Source organism: Chiloscyllium punctatum, chromosome 17, assembly GCF_047496795.1.
Source record: "Chiloscyllium punctatum isolate Juve2018m chromosome 17, sChiPun1.3, whole genome shotgun sequence".
NCBI classification, from domain to species: Eukaryota; Metazoa; Chordata; class Chondrichthyes; order Orectolobiformes; family Hemiscylliidae; genus Chiloscyllium; species Chiloscyllium punctatum.
Window position 1 is genome coordinate 74,556,065 of NC_092755.1, and position 20,158 is coordinate 74,576,222.

Here is a 20,158-nt window from a genome sequence, read left to right on the forward strand (position 1 = left end):
TAGTTAGGTTGTTTTAGTCATGAGTGTTTTAAACCCAAGATTTGTTGGTTTAAAATAACTGCATTTCTTGCTTGCCATGCTCTAGTTAAAATTGCATATTGAAATTGAGCTAACATTATGGGACCTGTATCCTTTTTGTGGGTCTGTTCTGATTTTGTTTTCTGTCAGTAATGGTGGGTGACTACATTAGAATCATAGCTTGTCTACAGTGTGGAAACAGGGCATTCGGCCCATCAAGTCCATGCTGACCCTCCAGAGAGCAACCCACCCAAACCCAATCCCTGTAACCCCCCATTGAACAGCTGATGGCACTGTAGGATATTGAGTTTCATGTCAGCTTCTACCCAATGCAGCCAAAGATTCTACCCAAAGATGTGAATTTTGCTGCTTCAATTGTTTCCTATTCTATACTGTACTTGGGAACACCAACTGGGTTATGATGACTGCATTCTTAAGCTGCTTACTTACATCTTAGTGCAGTTGCACAAGACCCATTAAACAACGTGCATTCCTTTTGGTTCCCTTTTGTAATAAATATTTTTGATGGGACACCTCTTTGCTGCGGGTTCATTAGAGGAAAAGTTTACTGCCTGTTTTTTGTTTGCAAGAAAGCAGAAATGTTGGACCCCAATGTGGCAGTTTGCTGTGACAGCTGCAAAAATATTTTATATTTAAATAAGTGAATTTCAGTGCACCAAATTTCCACCTGTTTGCCACCTCTGTACCTCTGTGCATGTGTCCAGTCGAGGTGTTAATGTTAATCTTCCATTCTTAGAAAATCAGTGTTGATTTGAAATTTGTGTCGCATTAAACTCTTCTGATTCCACCCCCACCCCAAAAGAAAACAGTATTTTATGTGAATTTCATGAAGTGTTTCTGGAATAATATGTTAGAATCCATTGATCTCTGTACCATATTGTTAATATGTTGAGAGATGACTCATACTAGCTAGAACAACTAAAGGTGTGTGTGCAAATAAAAGCTGTTCCTGGCAGGAATGCATTCCATAATAACACAGCAAGGGATGATGAGGTTTCTGTAAGTACAGGATTAATTCTCTGTCCTGTACAGATGTACTGATCTGCTTAGCCCCACTGGTAACAAACAATTTGTGTCTCAAGCATATTAACTTGTATCCTGGGACTTCAGTACCTCCACTTGAATCCATCTTTTGAGTGTCTGGCAGTGACATTGCTGTTTCAGCTTGTTAGTGATGTGTGATGAAATAAAATATTACTAGGATTTGCCCTGCTAGTGGTTACTTGGAGTAAGGTTTAATGGCATCAGGTTAATACTAGTCAGAATCTATATTCTGATCCCTAGGACAGTTTCTCCTTTCCTGCTTCGAACCAAGATTTTTACCAGACTGTAGCATGCAATCACATATTCTTTCCTTGGCTACAGAAAGGATGGGGTAGCTGGAAAAAATGTGAGAACTTAACACAACCTTTCTAACACGGTCCCCATTTCCTCCGGTTCTGATACACTAGATAGCAACTTTGAAAGGAAATTTAGTTTTTTATTCCATATGGTCTGCCATGAACCCTCTTCCCATTCTTGTCTATTCTCTGGAACCACTGTTGGGTGGATTTACTACTTAGATTCCTATCTGTCTGATGAGCTGCCATCTGCAATCCCCTGCATATTTTATCCTAGGCACAGCTTTGTATCCCATTTGCTTGATAACTTTTGGTGAGAGAAATAATCAATCTCTATATACCTGTGAATAAGTCCTATGTCTTTGACAGTGCTTAGTATATTTTATTCAATTACAGCAGTAAATTCCACTACCTTGCCACAAACTGCCTTTTAAAGTCACTTGGTTAAATGAACTAAGCTATACAAAATTTTTGCATCTTGCTCAATGCAGAGCTGAGCATTGAACTGTAGTTTGTATCAGTATTCACCAAGGAGAAGAGCATGATGATAAGATTAGGGAGGGGGTATGTTGATATTAAGGCTTAGGTGTTAGGTGTGTCTCAAAAGTGGATAAATCCCTGGGCTTGATAGGATCTATCCCAGGATATTCCTCCCTTGCCTTCCTCAGTATTCCTCCCCTGGGGATAATGAGAATACAAAATCCCAGAAGACTGGAGGATAGCCAATTTATTCCTTTGTTGAAGAAAGGTAACAGGGTTAATTCTGGAAATTACAGGCCAATGAGCCTTATGTAAGTGATAGGGAAATTATTGAAGAAGATTCTTCAAAGACCGGATTTACTTGTAGTTGGAGAAGAATGGACTTGTTGGTAATAGTCAGCATGGCTTTATGTGGGGGAGGTCTTCTGCCTCCAATTTCAATTTTGAGAAAGTGACAATGATTGACGATAGGGTAGTGGATGTTGTCAACATGGGACTTTGCTATAGCATTTGACGAGATCCTTTTATGGTGGGCTGGACCAGAAGATTAAGTCAGATGAGATCATGGTGAGTTTGATATATTGGCTTGGTCATAAACAGAGGGTTTGGTGGGGTGGGGGTTGGGGGTTTTGACAGGATGTGGTGTTCCACAAGATTCAGTGTTGGGATAGAAATGTAAGTAGCCTGATTACTAATTTTGCAGATGACACAAAAATTGAATTGTGGATAGTGAGGAAGGTTATCAAAGGATACATCACAATAAATTAAGTTGAAAAGTTGATGAAATGGTAGATGACTTTTAATCTGGACAAGTGAGGTTCCTATACTTCGGGAGGACAAATGTATGAGGAAAGCATACAATCAATGACAGGACCCTTTTAGAAGCATTGATATCCATGTTTTTATTACCTCTAGACTTAATATTCTTAAATGTGCTTGTTGCTGGAGTCACATTTTTCACACTCCAAACCAAGCGCTCCACTTCACCAAAACAGTGGTTCAGTCCTGATCTGCTCGACTCCTGTTCTTGCTGACCTGTACCTGAATCCCAATATATTAAACTAAACTTCTCATATCTTCAAATTTCTGCTTGGGTCCATCCGATTGTAACCTTGGTTTCTTATGTTGTATTTGGGTTAGCAAAGTTTGGAAATATGGATTTTCTCATTGTTTGGTTTAAAAAATCTTCAATTACGATAGCCCCTTCCTCTGAAATTTCTTAAAGCTCTGTACCTATTCAAAAAACAATCAGTTCTTTAAAAATCTTCAAAAAACATTGTTTCCACCAACCATTGTATATTGAGTCCAAAATCCTTTTGCACATCCACATTATCAAGAATCTTGCCATTGTCCCAGTACTTTGCCTTCCTGTTATTTTTCCCAAAGTACATCACCTCACATTTAGCTGCATTGAATTCCATTTGCCACATCTCAGTTTATCTAAGTCCCCCTGCAACCTGTAACATTCTTCCAAACAGTCCACTACACCGACTTTAGTGTCATCTGCAAATTTACTAATCCATCCACCTATGCCTGCGTCTGTCATTTATGAAAATGACAAACAGTAGCGGTCCCAAAACAGATCCTATATCAACACATAGGCCTCCTCCTTCTGTTTAACAAGAGTTGCAATTTCTGTAGTAAACTACGGTTCCCTTACCGTATCACATCCTCCCTGCCTGACAGGGACATACCTATCAAGGACATGCAATATCTGTTCCTTAAGCCAACCCCACATTTCCACTGTCTGCATCCCCTGCATTTTTAATGTGCAAACTTAACATACAGTCACCAGAAGTGGGATTTGAACCCAGGTTCCTGGTGCTGAGAGGCAGTAGTGCTAACCACTGAGCTACTGTGCTACCCTATTTAGTATTTTAGTGTATTTGGTATTGCTGGATACATTGGAAATGGGTGGGAGCTTTGGATGAGATCAGGGAAGGTTCTGTTTATAAAGAAACAACAAAGTTTTTGACTAATGTATTTAGAAATGATAATTTAACAATGTCTTTAAACTTGTGCAGGGTAAACGCCATTGCCTAAATTGGGTGGTTAAAATGTATTATTTACTTTCTATCTTTTCCTCAATGGTAATTATAACTTCATTCAAGTTGAATTAAAACTATAATATACTTTAGATGGTTACATTCTTAATCTAAAGACTGGGTGTGTTGGGGGTGAAGGGGAATGTGTTGGTGGTTGTACACTGAATATGCAGAAGAGTTTTGGGTTATACACTAGCTATAGGGCAGATTGGCACTAAATATTTTGTCAAGTGAAATATAGTTTATTTTAATATTAAAGATACCAATCTGAAATGTAATACTATACTCCTCTCGTTTGTGCAGTTGGTGACAAGGTTCCTGCTGACATCAGACTGACTTCAATTAAGTCAACAACCCTAAGAATAGATCAATCTATTCTTACAGGTAATGTCATGTTACTTTTCAATGTGTTAAATAGTTTTATTGTATAACTTGAATTCTTGGTCATAAATTCAACTGTTGTTTTTCCTTTTGCTGATAGTACTCTGCATTATTTATTTTCACCCTTTTCTGCTCATTTAACTGCTTGGGGGACTGGGCAAATTCTACCCTGCAACTGTTCCCAAATTGAACTGTTTGTATTCTGTGCAAAGCTACAAAGAAGTACACTTCTCTATAGGCCATCTCCATAGAAACGTGGCATACTTTAATAAATGCTGGCCCTGCCAGAGAAACTCCTCGTGAATGAATTTAAAAAAAGACTTGGATCCTTCAAAAAAACGAAGTAAACTAATCTTTTATCTTGAAAATAGTGTTGATTTAATGAACTGTGTAAACATTTTTAACATTTTTAAATGAGCTTAACATCTGTCTTTAGATTTTTTTTGATCCCACCAAAAAGTCGTTTTGCATACAAAGGTACCCTTAGGCTCTTTGATCTGGGAACAACACAGATAATTTTAGTTCCTTACCGAATAACTCTAGACCTCCTATTCCTGCCAATAGTTTAGAGGTGACTCATCCATTGTTCAAGTTTTCTCACTTTCAACTCTGGATTTATTTATTAAATGCATATTACTTTTTGAAATAGTGCAGGTGTGTTTACCAGCTTCTGAAAAAAAAGACTTTCCATTTACCTATATTGAAATTCAATTCCTAAATTGAAAAGTTACTTCCTAAAATCTGACTTAATTATAAAGTCAGACATGGCAACATCCTGCATTAAATTTCATCTGCATGCCTATCTACTCCAGCAGCTTGCCAATGCTCTTGCAGTTGGTCACTATCCTTCCCACAGTTTTACTTTTTTACTTCCAAGTTTTATGTCAACAGCAAATTTTGAAATTAGGCCTTTTGTGTCCAAGTCTAAATCGATAATCTGTTGAGAAACTGTACTGCATGTGCTAATAACAAATCCTGTGGAATCTGCACCTTGTCTGAGAAACAGACAACCAACAGTCAGCCAACTTTGTATCCCTACTACTGCTATCTATTTTATTCTGTTGACTTGTCAGCATTAAAGTCTGTTACATGACTCATTATCAAAAAGCCTCAAAGTCCATGTACACTGCATTAGCCATGTGGGCGTATAGTGGTTATTGCGTTATGGTAAAAGCAGCAGTGGTACACATTTAAGTCATCAGAGATTGCTTGGTGGTGAAAACTTCAGGGTCTTTTGGTGAAGCTGTAGTGTCCCTACCTCTGGGCCAGAAGGTCTTGGTTCAAGTTGCAACTGCTTGTAAAGGTGTGTCTGAGAGGGTTGATTACAAATACACTGTCAAATTTTATTCCCTCAACACTGTTAGCTCATTAAAAATCTTAATCAAGTTAGTTAACCATGAGTAGTTTAAATTGCGATGTACAGAATCTGGAATATAGGTGAAACGGAAAGGAATAATTGTGCATAGAAAAGACAATTTCAAGATTTAAACTTGAAATATTTTGATAGCTAGTTGCATACATTGCAACTCCCTACAGATCTAATTTTTAATTTCAAATTGATTTCACTTAACCAAACATTGGACTAAATTTTGATTTATTTGATTTACATTGCTTCATTTAAATTATTGGATACTTGCAATTCTCAAACACACTGCATTATTAGTGTTGTAAACATTTAATGGGTAATATTCAACCGATCTGTATCATTTTAGTGTAATTTAACATGTAAAACAAAGATAAAATGGACGTGAAGAATATTTAAGAATTCTTCAAACTTTTGGCAAACAGACATCCAGCTACATTATGTATAGAAAATGACCTGGTCTCTCCGTGGCTTACGTTGAGTCAAAAGGTTTACCTATGTTGGTTCTAAAACTTGATATTTTGCAGTCTTGTCTGTTTACGTGCAGGTGTCCCCTTCATAATGAAAAGACAACTTTGATCTGGGTGACAGTTAAATATTTTTTGTTTTTTCTCTTGCATAGGTGAATCTGTGTCGATCATCAAACACACTGATCCAGTACCTGACCCTCGTGCTGTGAATCAAGACAAAAAGAACATGCTATTTTCTGTAAGCCACTTGACTATCTAGATTTAAAATGCCTCTGATCTCCAGCACCTCCAGGTCCTCACTTTCTCCTATATTTAATTGCACCCCTACTTAAGAATAGGCAATGCTTTCAAGCTGTCACAACCCAAATACTCATCTCTACTTATCATAAGATTATAAATACAAAAATAAAAAGCCATTTCACCCTTCAGTTATCAAATTGGTTATACTGGAATTATTTTATTTTCCCAGCATAATGTAATTTTAAATTGAATTTTAACTACCTTGAACTTCAAATAGGACTCTTTCTAGTAAAGCAAATTTGTTTAAACTTTCCTAATATTTTTTACTCCTTCCGTGTCTCAGACAGAAATTACAGGCACATATAGTTTCAATCTGTTGCTGTTTATACGTACAAAACCAAACCATTCAGTAGTAAAGAGTAGCTCTAAATGAAAACTGATGCCAAGAAATTGCTTTGGCTCAGGGACTTAATATTGTAGGATTGACCTGCTGCCATAATCTTCTGGACAGTATTCAAATATGATAGAATGTTAACATGTTTTTAATATTTTGCCATCTTTGTTGCATATATAATACTGAATTTTGTAAAACTAGTTTTACAGGAGAGAAGTGGGACTGTAAGTTTGTTTTCTATTTCAAATGCTAATTCTACAATTGAAGACTTTCAGATTTCTCCCCAAGCTGACCTTAAGGCTGTAGGTCTTGGCATAGCCAGTGGCAACACCAGAAAATGTGCCAGATTAAAATTGATCACAGATTTAATGCATTAACCAAAGTGGGTTTTCCAACTGGAGCTCTTTTGATTTGCCAAGGAAATATTGAATTTATAATCCCACTGTTTCTTTACTGTTTCTTCCTGGTTTTTGACATGATGGTATGTTATACTGTAATTGTCAGGATCGAGTACAGATTTGAATCTTCACTTGATTTCTGATCTCTTGCTGTCTTAAAGGCTGCAAGGTGAGTTGTTAGTTGAATGTCCTTGCCAGTATTACATTCAGTTTTCTATTAAAAGTCCAGTAAAATAAAAGCAGGCAAAGCGTTTTCTTCCCTTTTTTAGTGTATTTAATGGCTGTAACTTGTGGTGTGTCGTGACCGATGATTACCAGGCTCACTTAATTGTAAGAGGACCCAGAGCAGTGGTCCAAACACAAAAGTCACCTCTATCTCTCTCTCTCATTCACAGAGGGTTGCTCCCCCATATCCCACTTTCACTGACTTGTGCTCTAATCCTGGACCTTTGGGTCCAGGGCTGTTTTTCCTTTCCCTGGAGTATCGGAGGCTGAGGGGTTTATAAAATCGAGGGGCACGGATAGGATAAATAGACAATGTCTTTTCCCTGGGGTGGGAGAGTCGAGAGGGGAAAGATTTAAAAGGGACCTAAGGGGCAACTTTTCCGTGCAGAGGGTGGTGCATATATGGAATGAGCTGCCAGACAAAATAGTGGAGACTGATACAATCACAACTTTAAAAAGGCACCTGGATGGGTATATGAATAGGAAATATTTAGGGTGATGTGGACCAAGTGCTGGCAAATGGGGCTAGACTGGTTTTGGATATCTGGTCAACATAGTCAAGTTGGACTGAGGGATCTGTTTCCATGCTGTATGTCTCTGACTCAATGATGTTGTTAGCCTCTCCATTTGTCAGTAGTTCTCAACAGGCAGGACTTTCTTTGCTGAAGAGCCTTTGATAGAACCCCCAGAACTCTAGGAAAAGCCTGCACACTCACCTTAAACATGATCCCTGTCAGCCTGGCACAATCCTGTTCATTGAGTGTAAAATGAAGTCTTACGTGGATTCTTTTGGGATCTATTTTAGTGCATTTATATTTGTGTGCTCTTTTGAATTCACATTAGCATTCATTCCTTGAATTCTTGGTCTTTGTGTGAACTGGTAATATACATTGGGTTACTGATCATTTAGTGCTGATAAGTATAAGCTGGAAAGCTAATATCCTTATATCTCAAAGTCCAAAATTCTGAGTTTTATAAATTTAACTTTAGATATATCACTAAAATTTACTTTTTTTTTAAAGTGGCACTTTGAGGAGGATCATTTAAGACTTTAATTCATCTTGACTTTTAAATGGTCCCATTTACACAATTCTAACTGTATAATTTCATGGTCGCATCGTGTCTGGCAAAAGTAGATCCTTGAATCTGAATTCTAAACAGTCCACTGCAAAGTTATTTTGCTGAACTGCCAGTTCATGGGGAAGGCATTGTCATAATACTCAACACTCCTCAGTCCAGATGTACTGTCTTAATAGACCACTTGGGCCACTGGTTTTATACGCTTGTTTTGATATAGTTTCCAGAAACTGGCATCCCTTTAACCAATTTGCAGATTTCTACTTCTCCAGTGACACAGGAGTCCCTGCACTTACAGGCTGAACCTACCATCTGAACTGTCCCACAGATGGTCTTCTCCATAATCCAATCTATAAGGGAGAGAACAAATGTAATTTCTGCTATTTACTCTGGGTTGCTGCAAGCCACATAAAAAAATCTCCTCAGTTAGCCTCTCATTTTCCCCTCGGGTTATCAATTTTGAAATTTTATCATCTGCTCATAAGCTAAAGCTGCTTACAATCTAATCGCACAAATTTTAATTTTGAACTTGAACACTCCCTTACCCCCTATCCAAATTACAGCTTTCAATTAAAAATCAAATTTTGAGCACGAGTGCTCCCAGTTAAATTGTAAAGCTGTCTTTGATTTAAACAATCCTATAAAAATCAAGTTTTTGTTTCTGGCTGTTGTATGGCACTTGGTTTGAATGCCTACATTTTGAAGATTTATCCAACAATATGTGAGAGCAGATCTTTGCAAACTGAGAATTACTAAATTTGAAATAGGTGAATCTATTGATAAAAGATGATTTAGGAGAGCAAGTTTATAGGTCAGGTAGTTGGGGATTGTAGGGTGCTTGTAGTTCATGGATGATGGTGTGAATTTTTTTTTGTATAAGAATATACTCAACTAGTTTGAGTTTCTTTGCTGTTTTGTTTCTCAATCTGGTACAAGTAAGCATTGTTGAGAGGTCTTGATTTTGGCAATCATCTCCTTGCTAGGCATATGCCTATACTTGACTACCATGTCAGTCATCTAAGACATAGAGGAAAGAGTACTGTAACCAACTGAACTATGATGAAAACTGTAGAACTGCTCATGCTCACAGTCCAACCAACACGAATGCTGTAAGTTGAATAGTGGCAGAAGTCTCAATATTTGATTGGATGGCTGTCACTAAGTTTACATTCTTGAATGTGAGCCTTTGGAGGGAAAATTGATTTCTGGAATATCATAGAACATAGAAGAATACAGCACAGAGCAGGCCCTTCAGCTCACAATGTTGTGCTGAGGATTAGTCCATAATCTAAATTAAAATAACCTACCCTACGCACCCCTCAATTCACTGCTGTCTATGTGCATATCCTGGTAGTGTTTTGAAACTTAACTATATCTATAAATTATAATTGGATGTCACGGCTAGCTTTGGGGAGCAGTATTTGGATTATCTATTTGACTTTTTCGTACTTGAAAAGACTTTTTTTCTTTTCCTCTTTTAGTAGAAGTTTTTTCCAACTATACTCTGATCCTGAATTTTTTTTTCAGGAATATTATCCCTTTTGTATATTACAATGCATCTTTTTTTGGTGTTACCTAATGTTTTATCAACCTCAAGTAAATGTAAATGACAACACAATGGCCTGGGAAAATCGTGGAAGATCATTTTAAATGGGCCAACTACCCTTATAGGTTCTTCATTAATCTTAGTGTGGTTCGAAGACAACTTTAATTACTTGAATATTCTTGAATGAAATTTATTGATGTTTTGAATTATTTCTTATGTAAGAAGCTATGAATTATAAAGTCATACAGCATGGAAGCAGACCGGTCCAACTTGTCCCTGCCAACCAGACATTTCAATCTGACCTGGTCCTGTTTGCCAGCATTTGGCCCATATGCTTCTAAACCCTTCCTATTCATGTTCCCATCCACATGCCTTTTAAATGTTGTAATTGCACCTGCTTCCTCCACTTCCTCTGGCAGCTCGTTCTCTCCATGCACTACTCTCCTACGTAAAAAACCTTTCCCATCTCACCTTAAACCTATGTCCTCTAGGTTTGGATTCATCCACCACAGGAACAAGATTTTAGTTGTTCACCCTATCTATGCCCTTCATGATTTTATAAACCTTTGTAAGGTTTCTCTCAGCCTCTGATGCTCCATGGAGAAAAGCCCTAGCCTAATCTCTTCTTCAACTCAAACCCTCCGATCCCAGCAATATCTTTCTGCCCCCATCTCAAGTGTAACAATATCCTTCCTATAGATGGACAACTAGAATTGAGCACAGTGCTGTAAAAGTGGCCTCACCAATGCCCTGTACAGCTACATGATGTCCCAAGTGTGCCAAATGCTGCTTTCTTCCCCTGTCTACCTACACCACCTCTTTCAAGCAAATATGCAACCGAATCTCTTGGTCTGTTTCTTCTGCAGTGGTCTCTAAGCACTACTATTAACTGTATAAGTCCTGCCCTGACTTGCCTTACAAAAATGCATCACCTCATTTATTAAACTCCATTTGCCACTCGTCAGCCAATTGGTCCATTAATCAAGGTCCTGTTGTACATGGGCATAATCTTCTTCACTGTCCACTACATCTCTCACATTTTGGTGTCATCTGCAAATGTTCTAACTATACCTCTCTTATATTCACATCCAAATCATTTATGTAAATGATGAAAGGCAGTGTACCCAGCATTAATCCTTGTGGCACGCTGCTGGTCATAAGCCTCCAATCCAATCTGAAAAGCAACCACACCCTCTGTCTCCTATCTTCAAGCCAATTTTGTATCCACATGGCTAGGTCCCCCAGATCCCATGTGATCTAACCTTACAACCAGTCCACCCTTATTGAAAGCTTTGCTGAAATTCATGTAGACAACATCTATTGCTCTGCCTTCATCAATTTCCTGTCACCTCTTCAAAACACTCAGTCAAGTTAATGAGATGTCTTTGCGCATGGGAACCCACATGTTGACTATCCCAAATCAGTCCTTGCCTTTACAAATGATTGGTATTGCATACACAATCAAATTGTTCAGGATGCCAACCAACCTTGTGTTTAGTGAAGTGGTAGAGATGATACCTGAATGAATAGATATACCAAGTACAGACACAAAGGAAAGTTTTTATTAGTTAATGGAATGTGGTTGTCACTGTAAAGGCTATCATTTGTAACTTATCATATAATACAGTCAAACTGAGGGACTTGGGTCATTACAGACATTGGTTTAGAGTTCTCTTGCTGTCAGTCTGGGCTCACATGTAGGGCACACTTGGTACGGATAGTAGATTTTTCACTTAAGAATGTTAGTGAGCTCCGTGCTTCATAGTCACTTACTGAAACTAAGTGACTTTTCTAGATCTATTATGTGAATTTAAATTTTTCCAGCTGCTGTGGTAGGATTTGAATCCATGAATCTCCTCCGGCTATTTGGATTATTAATCTGGTGAACATTACCATGACACCAATATCACCTTTGAATTTTCTCTTAATTACTGATTAAACAGCTCTGTATTTCTAGTTTGTTTAGTAGTTAGCTGTTCTGTTAATATAGGACTGTCCGTGTAAACTCAACACGTTCTCCCAGTGTCTGCGTGGGTTTCCTCTGGGTGCTCTGGTTTCCTCCCACAATCCAAAGATGTGCAGGCCAGGTGAATTAGCCATTCTAAAACTGTCCATAGTGTTAGGTGCATTAGTCAGAGGGAAATGGATCTGGGTGGGTTACTGTTCAGAGGGTCGGTGTGGACTTGTTGGGCCGAAGAGATTGTTTCCACACTGTAGGTAATCTAATCTAAGGTAGAAGTTGCTAACTCCCCATTTTGAGGTAAATGTACTGCTTTTCCTCTTGCAGGGTACAAATGTTGCAGCTGGAAGGGCAGTTGGAGTTGTTGTTGCCACTGGTACAAACACAGAAATTGGAAAAATTCGTGATGAAATGGCAGCAACTGAACAAGAGAGGACTCCACTTCAACAGAAGCTTGATGAGTTTGGTGAACAGCTCTCCAAAGTTATTTCACTCATCTGTATTGCTGTCTGGATCATAAACATTGGCCACTTCAATGATCCTGTACATGGTGGCTCCTGGATCCGTGGTGCCATTTATTATTTTAAGATTGCAGTTGCTCTGGCTGTTGCTGCTATTCCAGAGGGTTTGCCAGCTGTTATTACTACCTGCCTGGCCCTCGGCACGAGGCGAATGGCAAAGAAGAATGCTATTGTGCGGAGTTTGCCCTCTGTTGAAACGTTGGGTTGCACTTCTGTTATCTGTTCTGACAAAACTGGTACTCTCACTACAAATCAGATGTCTGTCTGCCGGGTACGTGTTTTTACAGCACATTTTGGATTATTTTTACATTTTTTTAAAGCAACTTAAAAGTGTGGGATTGTCTCTGCACTGTTGGCCTCTTTAATGTTTGGTGGAATGGAAGGATGGGAAGTGAGAGAATTAAACTCAGAGCTTGGAAGTCTTTTCATCTTTCTGAAGCAAAGTTCTATTTTCCTGAAAAATAATTGTCCCAGTCTGCACTTCTTCTTCTTATCCCTTTGTCCTTCAATTGACATTGCACGTGGGAATTTATGCAACATCCTCTGGAGAGTGCAACTCGAATGGCAAAATGCCAATGAATAAAATCGATGGTGAAATGCACTTCAAATGTTTATCAAACTTAATATCTGTTTTATGATTAGAATTTTTACATTAGAAATAGATTTAGTTGGCTTTTATTTAGACTGTGGTGTGTCTGCATCATTTTGTTTGGGTTTATTAATGTGTGCTTGCATTAAAAATGTAGCATCTTGCCAAGTTATTTGGTGGTAATTAACCTGAAACATTTTTAAAAAAGTTATTCTTTTAGCACAAACTTAAAATCTCAAGTCACTAACTACAGACAGATCTTGAAACTGTTGAAAGAGTTTAAATTAGTTCATTTGTCCTTTGTGTCATCTTCAGCTTGTAGGATATGTGCAAGATTTATGTGAGCTGTCATACGGTCAAAATTGGCTGCTAAAGTAACCTGATAGTCCATGAGATAAACAAAAAACGGACTCCTGTGGGAGTACGATTTCTCTACTCCAGCTTGGTGTAAAGAATCTTTTGACCTAGACAGTAAGATTCTCACTGCTTTCTCTGATCTCATGAGGCACTTCCATAGACTAAAATCTTTGCATGTATTAGATTATCTAGGGCTTCATGTACATGTATCTCAATTCTTTAAAACTATTTCCAGAAAAAAGACTTGTGCGTGCATGCAGCAACAGAGCTAAATGCTGATCCAGTGTTCTTTAACAATCAGTAGAATCTTGTTCTGTAAAAGAAGCTTTGTGTCAGGTAACGCGTTTTGTCATCATTGAGGAATAAATCTTTCTAGTCATTTTGATTTGATCAACAGTTGACATGCTATTCTTCACTTAGACTGTCCATTGCTTTGTGTCATTTTCCTAGATGTTCATTGTTGACAAAGTTGAAGGTGAACAGTGTTTTCTGAATGAGTTTTCAGTAAGTGGCTCCACCTATAGTCCTGAGGGACAAGTGTAAGTACACATACTCATTCATTTTCAAACTTATTTTTCAACCTGGAACTTGAACATGTTCAACTCAATTTAAAAGTATGGGCCAGTTGTGCGTGCCCTGTAATCTACCCTAGGTTTTGAAGTGTGTGAATGTATTTAGTATACACCAATTTTCCAAGAAAATGCTTCCACTATAATTAAATTAGATTTTTGTTCCTACACGCCATGGATAATAAAACCCCAAAAAAAACACTTTTTAGACTATATTGATGTTTGGCACTTGGGAAAATTGATCACAATTGCACAATGCAATTACCACGAATCTAGTGCATCTTTCTGCAGGGGAGGGTGAAGAGAAGGAAATGAAAACCATTTTCGCTCTTTTTTTTTCCAAGAGGATGTAGTGGGTGAACCTGATAACTAATAACAGCATGCAATGCTAATGCAAATAGAGACCTAAACAGGGATGCAACATCTCCAGTAGTGAACTGTCCATCAGAAGGTAGTAGAAATGGCAGGATTAGGACATGACCACATATATTTGTATGGTTACAAAGATCTGTGACCTAGTTTTTTGTGTCCTACCTCCAGACGATAGAATTCAAAAACTCTTTTTCAGGCTTTATAAATGAAACATGTTCAATACCTACACTCAAATTCAAAAAGTGGCAAGTATAATATGGATAAATTCCTCCTGTATCCATTGGACCTTGGTTAAAACCTGATTTCAACAATGTTCAAATAGTAATCAAACTTTTCTTTTCAATATTGTGTACTTATTTGGGTAAACAAATACCTAGATCCCAAGTTTGTGTGCCCTTTTTGAAATCTAGCACTCCCTTATGATGTTTGGCCCTAATCCAACAAGATAACTAATTTTGGTAGATAACCTTTTATTTAATCAAAGTATTTGGATTTGCCTCTAGACTTCTGTCATAGGTCAGTGAATGGCTTAATCTTGAAGCTAATCATATTAAAGGCAATAACTTTTTGGATATTTGGGGTGGGAACAAATTATAAATAAATGAAGTTGTCAAATATTATGCAGAAGATGCTGTTACTCAAGGCCTACCTTCCCAACCTTTTTACACCAGAACCTTGTCCCTTAAAACTTTGTTTGAGATTTTTGCAGGCCTATTTGATTATTTATTGGGAAATGTTCAAGAATAAACCAACAACTTTGTACTAAGGTTGTGTGAGAAGATTTTTGTCAGGTAATAATTTAGAAATTTCTAAGCAGAAGAAGCTGGTCATGAAATGAAGGTGCTGTTAATTCCACACTGTTGGTGTCACATGAAACCCCAACCCCAAAAAAAGTTGAAATATATAAAAGCAGTAACTTACATTAATATATTTTGCATGGTTCGGAAATCCCAAAGCAAAACAATGAGTTACTTGCACCCTATCCCCCTAAACCACATTAAACACTTGCCATTTGGTCTGAGACGTATCTGCTGTTGCAAATAAATTCTCATGATATACACTGTCAATGCTTCTCATATTTTTGTCTGCCTTGATCAAATTCCCTGTCAGTCTCCACTGCTCCAGGGAAAACAAACCCAGCCTATCCAGTCTTGCTTTGTGACTGGGACTTTCATCCCAGGCAACATCCTGATGAATCTCCTCTGCACCCTTCCCGATGCTATCATGTCCTTCCTAATTGTGCAGTTCTGGTTGCCACATTTAGTATTCAGTCTGTGGCCTAACCAATGTTTTATAGTGTCATTCACACTTTTACATGAAGCAATGTCTTTGTTTTTATTATCTCTATTGTATTTGTTCTTTCTAAATTAATTAGCTATTTAAAACTTACGTAACTGAATTTCCTGTTTCTGTAATTTTGAATAAATACAGTGAAAGTTAATTTTCAGGAATGAAAACATAAATATCAGCACAATGTTCAATCTCTGCTCTCTTAGAATACAGTTGGAATGAAATAATTCTGGTCACGTGAACTTTAGTTACCAATGCAAGTAAAATTCTTTACCAAGCACACCAAGAGCACTTTTTTTGTTATTAATGAGGGAAACAGCTAAGCAGGAATCTGCATTGCTTTAATGGCTTGTTTTAGTTTTTAAATGCTGTCATACATAGAGTAGTATGGTGATCAATATAATGCTGACTTTGGAAAAATACTAGTTTCATTGAAAAATATTAATGATTTTATTTTTCAAATGAAAGTGCCAGTTTTTTTTACTTTTGACTTGACTTAAATTTGTGTAAATGTGTGCCTGTATTTAAACCCTTGCCTTTAAATAGCGTCAGAATGGTGCTAATGGGGCAACAAAACCACAGCAACTCGGTCACATTGTTGCCAAAAGTGTCTGATATTGCACCAAGTGATCTTGGATAACTGGGGCATATTTTGCATTTCATTATCTGGAATGGGTGTGACTTCGAAAACTTCAGCAGCACTGCAGTGTAAGTGCCTGTACAGGCAATGCTGTTACTTAGTTCCTGTCTTGAGTTGAAATTAAGCAATGGAGCACATCAGTTGGATCTTACACACTGCATTGAGTTGCAACTGTAAAAGGATCCCCAGGATGAATAATTGTTTGCAAATCTCAAATGCTTTTAATTTGGATGTGGTGGTTTCCAAAATAAAAATTCAAATTTGCAAAACCTGAATCTGGTTTGAGGCTGTTGCCACTAACACTGCTGTGGCTGCATACAGTTCATTAATTCAGTAGAATAGTCTGACCTGGAAATCCTAGTTATATTTAACTTTTATTTTGCAGAGAATTGGATAACAAAGTAGTGAAATGTTCTGACTATGATGGCCTTGTTGAACTGGCAACTATCTGTGCACTTTGCAATGATTCTTCTTTGGATTATAATGAGGTATGAATCTAACATTGAATTACACATTTAACTTCCCATGACTGTACATGTGAGTAGAGGTCATTTCAGCACTGAAAGACTGAAGTTTCATAAAGAGTAAAATGGAATTGGGAGAGCGACCGTATGCAAGAAGTAGATGGGTTATGGATGAGATGGTACAAAGAAAGACAGTGGTGATGGTAATGGACACAACAAGACATATTAGTGTTGATAACTATTATCTAATGTGGGGATACTACACTGGGTCAGATTCTGTTTTAAGGGGAGAAGGAAAGTTGAGGATTTTTTTTTGTCCTGAAGTTGCAGCAAACTTTGTTTGTTTGTTTATATCTCAAGTTATTGTCATGCCTACCTGATTAGTCTGGTAGCATATTGGGTAATTGGTACTTGATTGGTCTATGTCATGATTTATAGATTTCATCATCTTTGTCTATAGGATGCTTTTAAAATAAAGAATAAAATACTGGTGATGTTGGGGAATATGAAGGTTTCCACCCTTAAAGTCTGGCAAAACTTAAAATCCTCTTTGTAGTCAATACTTGAATATTTCATTGTGAGATTGAAATGTATCTCCCTGGTATTTGAAACTGAACACTAAATCTCTCAAAACATTTCCCTGCCAGATTGCAACAATAGTAATTGTTCTGCATTATAGTTCAAAATCTAATATTTCTTTCCCCAAATCAAAATCACTGTAACCATGGGAAGAGGACTCTAGTTGTCATGTTTAGTAATGTCAGAAATTATTTACTGTGGTTTTACTGTCAATGCTAATTCATTTTGCCTATAATTTTCAGACCAAAGGAGTGTTTGAGAAGGTTGGAGAAGCAACAGAGACTGCCCTTTGTTGCTTGGCTGAAAAAATGAATGTGTTTGATACAGATGTGAAGAATCTATCTAAGATTGAGCGTGCCAATGCCTGCTGCACTGTAAGTTTTTTTTAAACTTGTAAGCAGTTTGCTTTTACTGACAGTAAAAAGTTTAATAGAAAATTTAGCTTAAAATACACTTTCTGTTTCTCTAGGTCATCAAACAACTAATGAAGAAAGAGTTCACTCTGGAGTTCTCCAGAGACAGGAAATCGATGTCTGTGTACTGTTCCCCTAACAAACCCACTCGTTCATCTATTGGCAACAAGATGTTTGTTAAGGTAAAATATTAGTACATTTTGCTATATGTCCCTCAGATACTGTTGTTCATTTTGTAGTTTGACATTCAGTAAATGTTTTGTACTTTGACAGATAAATTGGCCACCATATTTACAAGTAGTGCCATGCTGAAGCCTTGTACCATCCCAGTGATGGTTTTGAGCAAACTTTTCTGAGTCTGTTTTGGGCTTGTGACCATTACCTACCAAGAATCATTTAATTCTGTCAGTTCAAAGTTAATGTTGTATTGAGCACGTCAAATCTGTGCTCGGAAATGGTTAGCAGAAGCAAGTCCATTATCAGAGAGCAAGCTGTCAAAGTATCAGAGAATGATAGGACCCAAGGGGTTATGTTGTGCTGGGAATACAGTAATTGTTCTGCTTTTTTCCCCCAACAGGGTGCCCCTGAGGGAGTGATTGATAGATGCTCATATGTTCGCATTGGAGCCAGTAAAGTGCCCCTATCGGTGTCGGTCAAAGAGAAGATTTTGTCTGTTGTCAAAGAATGGGGTACTGGGAAGGACACACTTCGTTGCTTGGCACTGGCTACTCTTGATAATCCAGTCAGAAAAGAAGACATGAACTTGGAAGAGTCATCAAATTTCATTAATTATGAAGTTAGTATTGGCATCACAAAAGACTTTAATGTGTGGCTGTAAACTTTGCACTGGTAACTACAGCTAAAAAGTAAATATTGTCCATTATGTTTAATGAAATGACAATTAACCATATCCAAGTTGAACATAGGAGAGAGCTATCATCATACAGTAAAGTCTCTCATCCATTCTTTTCATTACTGTCTCTTCCAAACCTTCCTGAAAGAATTCCAACACCTTCATTTACAAATGCATTATACAATCTTTTGTAAATGATATTGTGCTATTTGTATCTTGTCAAAGAATCTACTGAGCTTTGATAATTAAATGGAACAGTTGGCGAGCCAGTGAGAGTCTATTGTCAGTGGTTATGGATTTGTACAGTTCTAGTATTTTATTATTCATGCATGGGATGTGGACATCACAAGCTGGGCCAGTATTTATTGTCCATCTCCAGCTGCTTTTAAATAACTTGCACCGTGAACCACTGCAGTAAATGTGCTTTCGGTGCAATGCTGTTAGGGAAGAAATTCCTAGATTTTGACCCAGCAAATCTAAAGGAACAGGTGATATATTACCAAGTCAGAATGTTGAGTGGCTTGCAAGGAATGGTTTTCCCAAATGTCTGTAGCTTGTCCTTCGAGATGGTAGTGGGCATGGATTTGGAAGATGCTACCTAAAGATTTTTGAATATCTGCCGTGTATACTGCTACTATGGAGTATCGGTGGTGGAGGGTGTGGATGTGGTGCCAACCAAGAGGCCTGCTTTGTCCTGGAAGGTGTCAAGCTTCCTAAGTTTTTTTTTGTTGGAGCTGCACCACCCAAGCAAATGGAGTGTTCTATCACACTGTTGACTTGTGCCTTGTAGAAACATGATGCTTGCAGTAGACACATCCTCGCAATTCTCCTCTATATTAGATATCCCAGCTGCACAACAGAAGGATCAAACCTTTAGGAGGCAGTGACCACAATATGTTTGAGTTTACTCTTTAATTTGAGAGGGAGAAGATGGAATCAGAGGTTAGGCTATTATAACTGAATAAAGGCAACTACAGAGGTATGAGTGAGGAGCTGGATAGAATTTGACTGGGAGAGGAGTCTAGCAGAAAAGAAGTGGAATAACAATGGTAGGAATAATTCAGAAGACATGGCAGAGATTCACTCCTGAGGGAAAAAGAAGCATAGTACAGGGAGGCGGAGGCAACCATGGCTGACTAGGGAAGTCAAGGATAGCATAAAAGCAAAAGACAAAGCATATAATGTGGTGAAGAGCAGTGGGAAACCAGAGGAATGGGGAGTTTACAAAGACCAACAGAGGGCAACAGAAAAATATAAAAAGGGAGAAGATTAAATAGAGGGTAAACTAGCCAGTAATATAGAGCAAGTCTGTAAGAATTTTTTTAGATAAAGGGCAAAAGTGGACATCTGGGCCTCTGGAAAATCTCACTGGAGGGAGAGAGAGAGAGAGAGTGCGGAACAAGGAAATGGCTAAGTAATTGAAGACATAGTAATATCCCAAAAATTGGAGAGTGAGGGGCAGAGCTAAGTATGGTGGCCACTACCAAGAAGAGGGTGCTAGGAAAGCTGAATGGCCTAAAGGTGGATAAATCAACTGGACCAGATGGACTACA

At 37.9% G+C, this 20,158-nt stretch overlaps 1 protein-coding gene across 2 annotated transcripts in view; it reads left to right on the forward strand.

The window, feature by feature from the left end:
- The window catches only part of LOC140487985 (sarcoplasmic/endoplasmic reticulum calcium ATPase 2), a 92,312-nt gene that overhangs the window by 48,891 nt on the left and 23,263 nt on the right, over positions 1–20,158 (forward strand). For both annotated transcript variants that reach the window (XR_011962980.1, XM_072587492.1), the window contains exons 6-13: positions 4,208–4,288; positions 6,271–6,356; positions 12,286–12,750; positions 13,876–13,964; positions 16,682–16,784; positions 17,582–17,713; positions 17,809–17,934; positions 18,330–18,548. Coding sequence is in view for 1 of the 2 variants with exons in the window: in XM_072587492.1 (XP_072443593.1) it covers positions 4,208–4,288; positions 6,271–6,356; positions 12,286–12,750; positions 13,876–13,964; positions 16,682–16,784; positions 17,582–17,713; positions 17,809–17,934; positions 18,330–18,548 (1,301 nt within the window). In the remaining variant the exon portion in view is untranslated. The remainder of the gene's footprint in view (positions 1–4,207; positions 4,289–6,270; positions 6,357–12,285; positions 12,751–13,875; positions 13,965–16,681; positions 16,785–17,581; positions 17,714–17,808; positions 17,935–18,329; positions 18,549–20,158) is intronic.